The 15635-nt window shown below is 36.3% G+C and overlaps 1 protein-coding gene across 1 annotated transcript in view; it reads left to right on the top strand.

Moving 5' to 3' along the window:
• TMEM156 (transmembrane protein 156) overlaps positions 1-14562 on the top strand; it is a 50519-nt gene extending 35957 nt beyond the window's left edge. Inside the window, 2 exon segments of the mRNA XM_070045527.1 lie at positions 12303-12408; positions 14450-14562. Coding sequence (XP_069901628.1) covers positions 12303-12408; positions 14450-14462 — 119 coding nt within the window. The 3' untranslated portion in view covers positions 14463-14562.
• The last annotated feature ends 1073 nt before the right edge of the window (positions 14563-15635 follow it).

Raw genomic sequence — 15635 nt, 5'->3', positions numbered from 1 at the left:
AAACATGAGGCACAAAGAAGTTAAATAACATTCTTTCAGTCATTCAACATGTATTTATTGAGTACCTATTATGTGTCATGCTCCAAGGTGGGTTCTGGGGAGTAAAACCATGCATAAAAATACAATCTCTGGGGCTTCCCTGGTGGCGCAGTGGTTGAGAGTCCGCCTGCCGATGCAGGGGACGCGGGTTTGTGCCCCGGTCTGGGAGGATCCCACATGCCGCGGAGCGGTGAGCCTGTGAGCCATGGCCGCTGAGCCTGCGCGTCCGGAGCCTGTGCTCCGCAACGGGAGAGGCCACAAAACAAAACAAAACAAAACAATCTCTGTACACAAGTGGGCAAATAAGGATAAATTATGCAAATTTATGCAAAATTGGATAAATTCACTATTGGGAAAGTAGAGGTCACAGAGGGTCATAGATAGTATGGATACATAAATCTGTTTTGTTCTTCTTTTGTTTTTTGGCTTTCCAATTTAATAACCAAGTAAAATTTAGCTGAACCAGTATTTTTGGAGATAACGAATATCAAACATTGATGGGGCAAATTCCCTTAGCAGCCAAGACAGACTGACTAGGATGGGGAAGTTTTAGATGTGGCTTCAGTGTGGGAGATGTACCTTGTCTTTGACATGAAAATCATCAGGAACAAAGTGAAGAAAATACCTCGTAAGTTTCCATTACTAAGTGGGAATCAAGAATTACTTTGGAAAGATGAATTGAGGTTAGATACCAGATGACATAGATATAAAGCATTTTGAAAAGTGATAACCTTTTTTAAAAAGGAGAGAAAGAAATATCAGAGGTCAGCTTGGACACTGTCATGGATGGAATGATAGGGGCTTTATTCAAGAACCTAAGGCATGGAGTTTTATTTTTAATCAAAGTTTCTACTGTTGGAAATCCATTTTGTTCACTAGACTCAACCAGGTCAAAACTCAGACTGGGGTTCTTTTTAATTTTTTAGGCTCTGCTAAGGTTCTTGGAAAAAGTCAAAGAAATATTTGGTTTAGAGATTTGACAAATTCATGAAAAGACTTCTGTGAGGTTTTAAAATACTTCTGACTGCTTCTGCTGACTTAACTAGTGTTGCTGAATTAATATGATTTGAAAGAAACCCTATTTCTCAGTGTAAAACTAGAAAAAAATTCCACCTGTTTTAGCTATTCTAAAGAAGGTATAAAAATGACAGGATATCCTACCTTTTTGTCTTTTTATCAATTTTTCAGAAGTTTTCCTATTACCATGTAACTTACATGACTTTGGATACTAGGAGAAATAGAAGATAACGTACCACTAGAGAGTCACTTCGGACTAGCTGTCATTTTGACAGATAATGGCTTTCTGAATTATGGTTATACCATACTATAAAACGTCAGCAAACCTAATGAATAAGCAAATGATGAGCAGTTTGGCTTTCCAACCAAAAGAGCTCTGTTAATTTTCTTTGATAATTATTTGGTTTCATGAATAGGCTCTTTTGAGATTTTAAACTTTAAAAAGAATTATCTCCAAATCTCAAATTCTGGAAGGTTATGAGATGTTTTGTCAGGGAGGAGGGGTTGTGGGAAGGGATAGTTAGGGAGTTTGGGATTGACATGTACACACTGCTATATTTAAAATAGATAACCAACAAGGACCTACTGTATAGCACAGGGAACTCTGCTCAATATTTGGTAACAACCTAAATGGGAAAAGAATTTGAAAAAGAATAGATACATGTATATGTATAACAGAATCACTTTGCTGTACACCCAAAACTAATACAACATTGTTAATCAACTATACTCCAATATAAGATAAAAAGTTAAAAAAAAAGATGCTTTGTCAAGGATGTCTAAACAATTATTCGCAATGGTAAATTCAGTCTGAAGCTTTAATGTGCATCAGAATTAACCATCAAAGGCTCCTGGGCCTTTATGAAAGGAGATTGTAATTCAGTAGATCTGGGGCAGGGTCCTAGAACCTGCATTTTAAATTACTACCTCTGGGGATTTTCAAGCCAAGGCTCTGTTGATCACTTTATTCATTTTCTATTGTGTGTAACAAATTACCACAACCTTAGGGGCTTAAAACAACACATGTTCATTATCTCACAGTTTCTTTGGGTGAGAAATTTGGGAAAAACTTTGCTGGATCTCAGGGACTCACAAGCTTGAAATCAAGATGTGAGCTGGCCTGTGTTCTCATCTGGAGGCTCTCCTTCCAAGCTGGTTCAGGTTGTTGGCAGAATTCCTTCCTTAGAGGCTGTAGACTGAAGGCCCTGGTTTCTTAACTGGCTCTCAGTCAGAGGCCACTCTCATGTCCTAGAGGCCAGCTGCAGACCCCTGCTACATGACCCTTTCCATAGACAGTGCAGACATGGCGGCATGCTTCCTGAGCCCAGGGAGGGATGCTCTCTGACCCCAGGGAGGGCCCAGTCTCTCTATTAAAAGCTTTCACCTCTTTAAGTCAGACCCACCCAGGATAGTCTCTCTCAAAATCAACTGATTTGGGATGTTAATTACGCCTGCAACAGCTCTTCATCTTAGTGTAACCTAGTCACCAGAATGAGATGCTATTTACCGCTCTGCCCATGCTCAAGGGAAGGGAGTCACGAGGGTGGCCATGTACACCAGGGGTGGGAATCTGGGGGCTGTTTGAGATCCTGCTTGCTACAGCCACCCTTGAAAAGCACAGATTTCAGAGGACAAAAATCACAGACGCCTGGGAACTTTCAGTGTGACACAGATAAGGTTGATAGATCTAGTCTCATAGGTGCGGTTGGGCCTTACTGACAATAAAATAAAAATGGAAAGACTGGTCTTGTTTTCCCACCTTTGCTCTAATCAGTCAGGAAAGCTTTGTCATTTACTCTTTACAGCTAAAGGCTCCATAGGAAAAAATGTGGACTTTGGTGGTGATTTTAGCATTTCTATAGGAATGAAAGGGCCCTCTGTGTCTGCTGGACATGGCCTCAAAAAGGCATCTAATTCCCTTAAAGAGGAGTTGCTACCTTAATTTTTAAAATGTCTAGTTAAGACGGATACTCTTCTGAGAAAACTTACAAAACCTCACATCAGAAGAACAGAAAATCTAAACAAAACCATTGTCATAGAAGAAACAGAAAATTTGTCAGTTATCTCTCAAAAAATAACAGGAAGAGCAGTACACAGTGGAATTTTAACAATTTCTAAACAACAGATATTTCCAGTGGTATTTTAACTGTTATAGACCATAGAAAAAAAGGATGTTTCCTACGTCTATTTATGAAATAAACATTTATATTCAAGCCCAAGAAAGATTGTCTAAAATGAAAGTATCAATCTTACTTATATCTATCTATGCAAAAATCCTCAACAAATATTAGCAAAAGAATCCAGTAGCACAGTTTAAAAAAATATGTATACATACATACACACACTCCTATGATCAAGTGGGGCTTATTCCACGAATACAAGAACAGTTCAGCATTAGGAGATCTATTAATATCACTCATCGTATTAACAGATCTAAGGGAACGATTGTTGGATCATTTCTATAGATGATAAAAATGTATTTGATTATATGCACAAAAGAAGAAGACTTAGAAGACCTACTTTTCTCATTATTTATTCTACAAATTTACTTCTAATTTTTAAAAGACAAATATAGCTGTTATGCTATATTCAATTGATTTAAAACATTTCAGCATAGATAATATGATGTTACAGTTAAATATTAAGCACACCACAAGGGTCTGAGCTATCAATCAGAGACTTTGCTAAGTAGAATGTGAATATTAGAAATGAGTTTTCATTAGTAAAATTAGTGGTAATCAAAGTCCGAATTGTATGTTCATTGTTGAAATTAGAGGCATTCAAGATTTGTTAGCTGGATAAAATACTGTAGAAAAATGCTCCATGGCTGTACTAATGGGGTATGAGAACCCAGCCAACACTGTAACCTCTACTTTAGGAATCGTCCAACTCCTTGCACAGGTCCCTGGCTGCATGATGCCAACTGCAAGCCTAACCAAGTCCTACCTCTGGAGCATGTCCTGGCCTCCCCAAGTGAGCTGTGAAGCCCAAGTGACAGGGAGCATGGACTCACATCAAGCCTATACAGCAGGTTTTCCAAGCTGTGTCCTTGCCCTCTCTCTACTGTCTAACAAATACCTAATAAGTGCCTGTATGTGAGGAAAAATTTCTCCTGGTGAGACTACCCATGCTCAAACTTTTTGGTGGTTGATTTTATCTACTGATAATAACCTAAGGGTTGTGCATGGTTAGATTGGCTTAGGTCATTTCACAGCAATAGCTGTAGGGATTTTGTAAACCTTTAGTAAAACTAGTAAAATTAAAAACAATTTACCTAACAATCAAAACACCTAAGACTAAATTACAGACAGCATAATTCATATAGTAAAATCTAAATTAAAAATCCAGAAACCACACACAAAAAGCAAAATGTATAAAATTTAGACAAAGTAAGGAAGATATAATGCTAAGTATAAACAATTGGGTATTTTGTATAAGTGTTATTTAATCTGTATTGTATACTTGAAATCTGCTAAAAGGATAGATTTTAAATTAAATTTTCTCAACACACACACACACACAATGGTAACTATGTGGAGGTGACGGATAAGTTATTTAGCTTTATTGTGGTGATCTTTTCACAATGTATGCATATATCAAAATATCAAGTTGTATGTATACCTTATATAACTACTATTTTTATATGTCAAAGATATCAATAAAGTTGTTAAAAATGAAAAAAAATGTATTTGACAAAATACAATACCCATTCTTCATAAAAACACCTAATAAAAATAAGATAAATAGGTACTTCCATAATATCATAAAATATATCTGTCTCAAACAAAAACTCAGAATCATGCTTAGTAGGGAAATACTGAAAGCATGCTTAGCTAAAGCCAGAAATGTTCAAGAATGTTCACTATTGCCACTTTATCTACAGTTATCCTAGAAGTACTAGTCAACACAATTAGATAAGAGGCAGAACCACAAGGTTCACAAGTTGGAAAGGATAAGTAAAATGATCACTTATTTTGCAGATGATATGTACCCAAAAAATCTAATTCCCTAAAAACATCTTTGAAAAGTTCAGTAAGGGGCAGGGTACAAAATTAATATAAAAAGTCAAACAACATTTATATATTTAAACAACAACCAGTTAGAAGATATACTGCATTTAAAACAGCTGCAGAAAATAAAGTAATTAGGAATAAACTTCATAAGAAATGTGCATGATCTTTCTGAAGAAAACTTCAGAAAAATGCTCCTGAGAGACATAAAAATGACTTGAAGAAAAGGAATAGTATATAATGTTCTTGAAAGTAAGATGAATATAAAAAGATGCCAATTTTCCCTAAGTCAATAAATAAACAAGTTCATATCCATATCCCAATGAAAAATAAACTGTCAATAGTAGACAGGAAAAAAATGGACATAGAAGAATAAACAGAAGTATCCATTCCATTATGGTACTGGTACAGACTAGATAAAAATACCCAATGAAACATTAGAAAGTTCAGGACTTTAGTAAATGATGAAAATGGCATATCAAATCAGTAGGGAAACAAAGAAATACTGAATGAATGATGTTGGAACAACTGAATAATCATCTAGGAAAAAAAATTTACTTAATCCAGAGCCCACACTAATACTGGAGTAAATTCCATTCAGATCAGTGATTTTAATGAAAACATGAAACCACAAAAGTAATAGAGGAAACAATGGTAGAATTCATTTACAATTAACGCAGAACTAATCATGACACAAAACTCAGCTAAAACACTAATAAATTTGACCCTATGAAAAAGAATGTACACAGCAAAAGCAATTGGGGGAAAGTTATTTGTAGTTCATCACAGATAAGCAACCTTTCCTAGTATGTAAAGAGCTTCTAATAGTTGATGAAGAAAAGATCATAACCTAGTAGGCAAATGGGTAAAGGACAAGAATGGACTGTTTACAGAAAAAGGAAATACAAATAGTTCTTAAACATATGAAAGGTTGTTTGGTCTCACTCAGACCAAATTCTTAAAAAAAACTTTTTTTATTGTTGTTTACTATGTGCCAATAATATTGGTCACTTGGGTATAGGAGACACAGCAGTGAACCAAACAAAATAAAGATTTCTGCTCTCATGGAGCTTCATTCAGGTGGGAAAGCAAGTTGAAGCTACACTGAGATGCCACTTTCATCTATCAGATTGGCAAAAGTCCAGAAGTTTGACGTTACACTCTATGGCAAGGGGCAAGAGGTACTCTCATACTTTACTAAGGTAAACTGAGCAGCAAAATTGGTGCAACTTCCATGATAGGTAATTTGGCAATAACTATCAAAGTTACAAATGTATAAGCCCTTTGAGCCAGCAATTCTATTTCTAGGAATTTATCCTATAGATTTACTCACATAGGAGAGAAATGGCATCTATACAATGTTTACTGCTTGTGTATTTATAAGATCAAAAATGATTAGACACCATCTAAGCAGACACCATCTAGGCTGTTCAAAGACATGGTGTTACATCCATACTGTGGAATACCAGGAAGTTGTAAAAAGGAAAGAGGAAGCACTTATGTGGAAAGATCCCTAAGATATATCATTCATGATATATATGTATGGTATTCTACCAATTGTGTAAAGAAGAACAAAAACAAAATTTTAATAACACATATATTAAAGTATAAATTTATCATCTATCTAACTATCTATCTATCTAACTATCTAGAAGGGAAAGAACTATGTGAAATGGTGGGAAGTGATTGCCTGGGAGATGGGGTAAAAAGGAATATTCACTGAATATCCCTTCATAGTTTAAAAATTTTTAATCAGGTGAATGTATTCCTTATACAGAAAATTAAGTCCAGAAAATAAGTTTTTCTTATCAAAAATTTTTTTCTAATTAAAGGAATAACATTCTGACAGAAGCTTTGACAGGATTTCCCTTTTGGTAAACTACACCAGTGTTTAATAATCTTCTAGGAAAAAAAGCATCATATTCTTGATTATACTTAAATCTTCCTTTCTGATATCTATTCTTAAGAAGCAACTACACAAATTTCTCTTTAAATTAGAGGTCACCTCATTTCCATCCATGTTCAGGGCTTTGTATAAAAAGTAGAGACATCTGTGAAGCAAAAAACCACGTGTATTATGTAGAACACAAGTTTCAATATAAAGACTAGAAAAGCAAGACCCAGGACCCCAGTGGAATAAAAGAGATACCATTGAGCCATGGACATCAAGTTTTACCTTCTATTTGAAGTCAGTTGAAGATAATATTAGAAGAGTTTTATAAAGTCACAGAGTCATAGCAAAGGAAGACAGGTTAGAGTTCATCTAATTTGTAACCTTGCTTTTTGGTAAAATTGTCCCTGAAATCAAAGATGTTATTTATTAATATTATTCTTAGGGACATATTTCAACAATATGCAAAGAAGGAAATGTTTGTACTTTCCAAACTAAAATTCTTTTCTTGCTACTTGACATTGTACCTTAAATTTTTTCTTGACTTTGCTCCACCTTAACTATACTGCAGGTCTTGTGCTCAGAAGGAGATGGGAGAGGAGGAATTGAAAGGATAGATACAGAGTTGAGAGAAATGGGTCAAAAGTTTCAGAGTTGAGAGGGCAGACAGCAGAAGCAAGAAGAACTACAATCCTGCAGCCTGTGAAACAAAAACCACATTCACAGAAAGATAGACAAGATGAAAAGGCAGAGGGCTATGTACCAGATGAAGGAACAAGATAAAACCCCAGAAAAACAACTAAAGGATAGATACAGAGTTGAGAGAAATGGGTCAAAAGTTTCAGAGTTGAGAGGGCAGACAGCAGAAGCAAGAAGAACTACAATCCTGCAGCCTGTGAAACAAAAACCACATTCACAGAAAGATAGACAAGATGAAAAGGCAGAGGGCTATGTACCAGATGAAGGAACTAGATAAAACCCCAGAAAAACAACTAAATGACGTGGAGATAGGCAACCTTCCAGAAAAAGAATTCAGAATAATGATAGTGAAGATGATACAGGACCTCATAAAGAATGGAGGCAAAGATGGAGAAGATCCAAGAAATGTTTAACAAAGACCTAGAAAAATTAAAAAACAAACAAACAGAGATGAACAATACAATAACTGAAATGAAAACTACACTAGAAGGAATCAATAGCAGAATAACTGAGGCAGAAGAATGGATAAGTGACCCGGAAGACAGAATGGTGGAATTCACAGCTGCGGAACAGAATAAAGACAAAAGAATGAAAAGAAATGAAGACAGCCTAAGAGACCTCTGGGAAAACATTAAACATAACAACATTCACATTATAGGGGTCCCAGAAGGAGAAGAGAGAGAGAAAGGACCAGAGAAAATATTTGAAGTGATTATAGTTGAAAACTTCCCTAACATGGGAAACGAAATAGCCACCCAAGTCCAGGAAGCACAGCGAGTCCCATACAGGATAAACCCAAGGAGAAACATGCTGAGATACATAGTAATCAAACTGGCAAAAATTAAAGAAAAATTATTTAAAGCAGCAAGGGAAAAATGACAAATAACATACAAGGGAAGTCCCATAAGGTTAACAGCTGATTTCTCAGCAGAAACTCTACAAGCCAGAAGGGAGTGGCATGATATACTTAAAGTGATGAAAGGGAAGAACCTACAACCTAGATTACTCTACCTGGCAAGGATCTCATTCAGATTCGATGGAGAAATCAAAAGCTTTACAGATAAGCAAAAGCTAGGAGAATTCAGCACCACCAAACCAGCTCTACAACAAATGCTAAAGGAACTTCTGTAAGTGGGAAACACAAGAGAAGAAAAGGACTTACAAAAACAAACCCAAAACCATTAAGAATATGGTCATAGGCACATACATATCGATAATTACCTTAAAAGTGAATGGATTAAATGCTCCAACCAAAAGACACAGGCTTGCTGAATGGATACAAAAACAAGACCCATATATATGCTGTCTACAAGAGACCCACTCCAGACCTAGGGACACATACAGACTGAAAATGAGGGGATGGGAAAAGATATTCCATGCCAATGGAAATCAAAAGAAAGCTGGAGTAGCAATACTTATATCAGGTAAAGTAGACTTTAAAATAAAGAATGTTACAAGAGACAAGGAAGGACACTACATAATGATCACGGGATCAATCCAAGAAGATATAACAATTATAAATATATATGCACCCAACATAGGAGCACCTCAATACATAACGCAACTGCTAACAGCTATAAAAGAGGAAATCAACAGTAACACAATAATACTGGGGGACTTTAACATCTCACTTACACCAATGGACAGATCATCCAAAATGAAAATAAATAAGGAAAAAGAAGCTGTAAATGACACAATAGACCAGATAGGTTTAATTGATATTTATAGGACATTCCATCCAAACACAGCAGATTACACTTTCTTCTCAAGTGTGCACAGAACATTTTACAGGATAGATCACATCTTGGGTCACAAATCAAGCCTCAGTAAATCTAAGAAAACTGAAATCATATCAAGCATCTTTTCTGACCACAACATTATGAGATTAGAAATGAATTACAGGGAAAAAAATGTAAAAAACACAAACATATGGAGGCTAAACAATATGTTACTAAACAACCAAGAGATCACTGAAGAAATCAAAGAGGAAATCAAAAAATACCTAGAGACAAATGACAATGAAAACACGACGATCCAAAACCTATGGGATGCAGCAAAAGCAATTCTAAGAGGGAAGTTTATAGCTCTACAAGCCTACCTCAAGAAACAAGAAAAATCTCAAGTAAACAATTTAACTTTAAACCTAAAGGAACTAGAGAAAGAAGAACAAACAAAACCCAAAGTTAGTAGAAGTAAAGAAATCATAAAGATCAGAGCAGAAATAAATGAAATAGAAACAAAGAAAACAATAGCAAAGTTGGTTCTTTGAGAAGATAAACAAAATTGATAAACCATTAGCCAGACTCATCCAGAAAAGGAGGGAGAGGACTCAAATCAATAAAATTAGAAATGAAAAAGGAGAAGTTACAAGACACCACAGAAATACAAAGCATCCTAAGAGACTACTACAAGCAACTCTATGCCAATAAAATGGACAACCTGAAAGAAATGGACAAATTGTTAGAAAGGTATAACCTTCCAAGACTGAACCAGGAAGAAATAGAAAATATGAACAGAGCAATCACAAGTAATGAAATTGAAACTGTGATTAAAAAGTTTTCCAACAAACAAAAGTCCAGGACCAGATGGCTTCAGAGGTGAATTCTATCAAACATTTAGAGAACAGCTAACACCCATCCTTCTCAAACTCTTCCAAAAACTGCAGAGGAAGGAACACTCCCAAACTCATTCTACAAGGCCACCATCGCCCTGATACCAAAACCAGACAAAGATACTACAAAAAAAGAAAATTACAGACCAATATCACTGATGAATATAGATGCAAAAATCCTCCACAAAATACTAGCAAACAGAATCCAACAACACATTAAAAGGATCATACACCATGATCAATTGGGATTTATCCCAGGGATGCAAGGATTCTTCAATATACGCAAATCAATCAATGTGATATACCATATTAACAAATTGAAGAATAAAAACCATATGATCATCTCAATAGATGCAGAAAAAGCTTTTGACAAAATTCAACACCCATTTATGATAAAAACTCTCCAGAAAGTGGCACAGAGGGAACATACCTCAACATAATAAAAACCATAAATGACAAACCCACAGCAAACATCATTCTCAACGGTGAAAAACTGAAAGCATTTCCTCTAAGATCAGGAACAAACAAGGATGTCCATTCTCACTGCTATTATTCAACAGAGTTTTGGAAGTCCTAGCCACGGCAGTCAGAGAAGAAAAAGAAATAAAAGGAATACAAATTGGAAAAGAAGAAGTAAAACTGTCACTGTTTGCAGATGACATAATACTATACATAGAGAATTCTAAAAATGCCACCAGAAAACTACTAGAGCTAATCAATGAATTTGGTAAATTTGTAGGATACAAAATTAATGCACAGAAATCTCTTGCATTCCTATACACTAATGATGAAAAATATGAAAGAGAAATTATGGAAACACTCCCATTTACCATTGCAACAAAAAGAATAAAATACCTAGGAATAAATCTACCTAGGGAGACAAAAGACCTGTATGCAGAAAACTATAGGACACTGATAAAAGAAATTAAAGGTCATACCAACAGATGGAGAGATATACCATGTTTTTGGATTGGAAGAATCAATATTGTGAAAATGACTATACTACCCAAAGCAATCTACAGATTCAATCCAATCCCTATCAAATTACCAATGGCATTTTTTACAGAACTAGAACAAAAAATCTTAAAATTTGTATGGAGACACAAACAACCCCGAATAGCAAAGCAGTCTTAAGGGAAAAAAATGGAGCTGGAGGAATCAGACTCCCTGACTTCAGACTATACTATAAAGCTACAGTAATCAAGAAAGTATGGTACTGGCACAAAAACAGAAACATAGATCAATGGAACAAGATAGAAGCCCAGAGATAAACCCACGCACCTATGGTCAACTAATCTATGACAAAGGAGGCAAGGATATACAATGGAGAAAAGACAGTCTCTTCAATAAGTGGTGCTGGGAAAACTGGACAGCTACATGTAAAAAAATGAAATTAGAACACTCCCTAACACCATACACAAAAATGAACTGAAAATGGATTTGAGACCTAAATGTAAGACCAGACACTATAAAACTCTTAGAGGAAAACATAGGGAGAACACTCTTTGACATAAATCATATATACACATATACACATATATACAATGGAATATTACTCAGCCATAAGAAGGAACGAAATTGGGTCATTTGTTGAGACGTGGATGGATCTAGAGACTGTCATACAGAGTGAAGTAAGTCAGAAAGAGAAAAACAAATATCGTATATTAATGCATGTATGTGGAACCTAGAAAAATGGTACAGATGAACCGGTTTGCTGGGCAGAAATGAGACACAGATGTTGAGAACAAATGTATGGACACCAAGGGTGAAAGCCGCTGGGGGGTGGGGATGGTGGTGTGATGAATTGGGCGATTGGGATTGACATGTATACACTGATGTGTATAAAACTGATGACTAATGAAAAAAAAAAAAAGAGTGTCAGAGTTGCAGGCAGGAAATTTAGTAAGTCATGGAAACTTCCAAAGTCCTGTCTAGGTGGAAGGCATGGTTCTCTTACTACATTGGAATATACTGTGTCTACTTTCACATTGCTCTTGACTAAATACAGACTAGAACCGCTCTCCTTCTTAAACAGCAGAGACCATGCAGAGGCTGCCTATGGCTCATGTCAAGGACGTGCTTCCTCCAATACCAGAACTAGAAGTTACTTCCACGGCGCATCAGCAAGATCAATATACACGGTGAGTGATGCTTCAGATTTATTGACGATTTGACTATTCATTATAAACGTGAATAGATCCAAGGAGGTATAGTTTTCCCCAAACTGCATTTCTATCCGGGTGTAGGTGATAGAAAGTGATGAACTTGCAAAATCAGTTCATATGAATTAGATGGCATGAAATAAAATCACTGTTTCCTCCAAGGTCTAGGAAGGACCAGTAAACTAATCTCTTAGTTTGTTGAACAACATGTGCCCTGAGATGTCTGCTCATCTCTTGGTACTGTTTCCTGGGGTTGAGTCATAAGTCCAGTAGGCTAATCATTATTTCACTTGGAACATGAGAAAAGAGAGAATGTAAATTTGTAAAGCAGAACTACTCACTGACTTTCAACTACTGAAATAAAAACTTCTCTAAATTTAATACTTGATAACCTAGATTAATGCACATTGATTACCATGTATTTGAATACAAAACTGTGATCAGAAGTGTCTTAGTGTCTTTTTCTTTCATTCAACAAATATTTATTAAATAGCTATTTTGTTAAAGGCACTACTGATAACCACTGCAGGGGGTATAAAAATTATAACAGGGACAAGAAGGGAAACTAGCATTTCTTGGTATTCTTTTATTATGCTTGGTGGTAATAGACTAGATCATTTACTGTTTATAATATTTGGGTCCTGGCAGGAAACTGATGGTATACTCATATTGAATAATTTGGGGAGAGTTTCATAAAGGGCCTATTAAGCCAGGATGTGGGGAAACCAAAAAAGGACAGTGTAGCATCCTAGGACTAGTAACTGGGGGCACTGCTACTGTCCCTAAGACTAAAGGGACAAGGAACTCAGAGAGACAAAGACAGAAGCACACACATACACACACAGAAGGAATATGTGGGGAGGGCTGACTGATAGGAGCTGTGGCATTTGGTCATGGACACAACAGCCTGTGGTTGCCCTGAGGAGAGAGAATGAATATCCTAACTTGGCTGTTCTCCTTTTTTCCCAATGTCCAGTACTCCCCATTGGCCAAACCCAACCAGAGCCAGAGGACACTGGCGCTGATTGAGACAGTTCATATAGATTGGCCTCCCAGAGCACCAGGCAAAGTGGACAAAAGGGGAGGGCAGATCTGGAGAGACAACCAAAGGGATCCAGCATAGGTGGCCCAATACATCAAACTGGAAACTATGTGCCAAGGAACACTTTGTCTTCAGGACTAGAGAGAGGCAGGTCTTTGTGCTTGGGTCTTTAGTGCAATCAGGGTCTGCTGTTGGCTCAGACATTCCTAGGGAGAATATAATGTCATCATATAATTGTTTTAATGAAATGTTACTGGCTATTATGCTTGATATTTCTCATTCTGGTCCTCATTCTCGGATGCTCAAGCTTGCACGTGAAGAGCTTTCCTCTGTCCTTTTACCAAATGCTTTTGGAGCACCTACTGTGTACCAAGAATTCTGCTACTCATTGGCAAAATAACATGCAGTCCATCAGTGGAGGAATCAGATTAGGGAATCCCTAATTCCAACTGAGTGTCAAGTACCATGATGGAGGTACCCATAAGGGACTTGGGGAGCATTATGGGGAGACCCCTCATTCAGAGGACATGTTGCCTAGCATGTAATAGATGTCCAATAAATATTTAGTGGACATAAGTATTGAGTGAATGGATAAATCTCAACTTCTGTGTCTCTCTAATAGAATCATGGACTCCTGTAACCAAAAGAAACTTGCGTGAACACTTTCACTTTTATTTTATATAAGTGGGAAATAAGCCAAAAAAATATAGTGGCAAAGGTTGGAGGAGACCCCAGGTTTCCTGGGACCTAGGCTGAGAAGTTTATTACCACTAACCACACTGTCTACTTGGGGATATAAAGGAGGCTCCATGGCATAACAAAGGATTGGAAAGAGCCCTTAATCAGTGACTTTAGGAAGTTTTTCATGTTCTTATAAGACATAGTTTTAATAAACGGTTTAAAATTTTTTTCCACTAATTATTTTCAGGTCAACAACATTTTTGTGTGAATAATATTTGCCTTTTTTTAAATCTTCAGACTATCCATATGAATTCCTCTGGGCGATTTGGACTGAACCCTTCTGAAGAGTATTCATAATTCTATTCTGGGAATGAGTTAACTGGTAATAGTTGGTCTGGCTGAGGATGCACAATAGGAACCAGTAGGAGTGCTGACTGGTTGATGGAAACTAACTCAACAGCACTCATTTGACCCAGGAGATCAAAGGCACAAGAGTTTTTTTCAGGAAGGCATTATGAGTCATGGAAAACAAGCTAATGAAACCCATGGAAAAAGCAAGAGAACACTTACTCTCTTTGTTTATCCATCATTATACAGCTTACACTAGTCCCAAGATTTTGATTTTGAGGAACCAAAAACAGAGTTGAGGATGCAAATCCTTTCTCTCACTGGCCCACATTGCAGATCCTGATTTGATGTGTTTTCTTATATAGATGGATTGTTTCTATTTGGCAAATTGCTTAAGAGGACCTGGGTTGTTTGTTTATACATTTGCTTGCATGTGTAAAGCCTTCCTTCCTTTTGGCACTGGGATGTTTAAAAAAAATTCAAAACACCAAAATAAAATGAATTTAAGTGAAATACTTGAATGTTTAAATCTAATAACAACATGTTTCCTCTGTTTCCTTTGGCTTTCATCTTTTCATAGCTATCATTGATGTCAAGAATAATTATAGTTATTAACTACAGTAAAATCAAATATAAAAAAGAGGATAGTTCTTAACATTGAAAAATACTTTCCAAAGAATTAATATTGTTAAAATGGCCTTACTACCCAAAGCAATCTACAGATTTAATGTGATCCCTATCAAATACCCATGACAGTTTTCACAGAACTAGAACAAATAATCCTAAAATTTATATGGAACAATAAAAGACCCCAAATTGCCAAAGCAATCTTGAGGGGGGGAAAAAAAAAAAAAAAACCAAAGCAGGAGGCATAACCCTCTCATACTTCAGACAATACTACAAAGCTACAGTAATCAAAACAGTGTGGTATTGGCACAAAAACAGACATATGCATCAATGGGACAGAATAGAGAGCTCAGAAGTAAACCCACACACCTATGGCCAATAATCTTTGACAAAGGAGGTAAGAATACACAATGGGAAAAAGACAGTCTCTTCAGCAAGTGGTGCTGGGAAAGTTGGATAGCTGCATGTAAATCAATGAAGTTAGAATACACTCTCACACTATGCACAA

This window comes from Globicephala melas, chromosome 5, assembly GCF_963455315.2.
Source record: "Globicephala melas chromosome 5, mGloMel1.2, whole genome shotgun sequence".
Taxonomy (NCBI): Eukaryota; Metazoa; Chordata; class Mammalia; order Artiodactyla; family Delphinidae; genus Globicephala; species Globicephala melas.
Note: the sequence above shows the minus strand (reverse complement) of the source record. Positions and strands in the feature narration are given on the sequence as shown.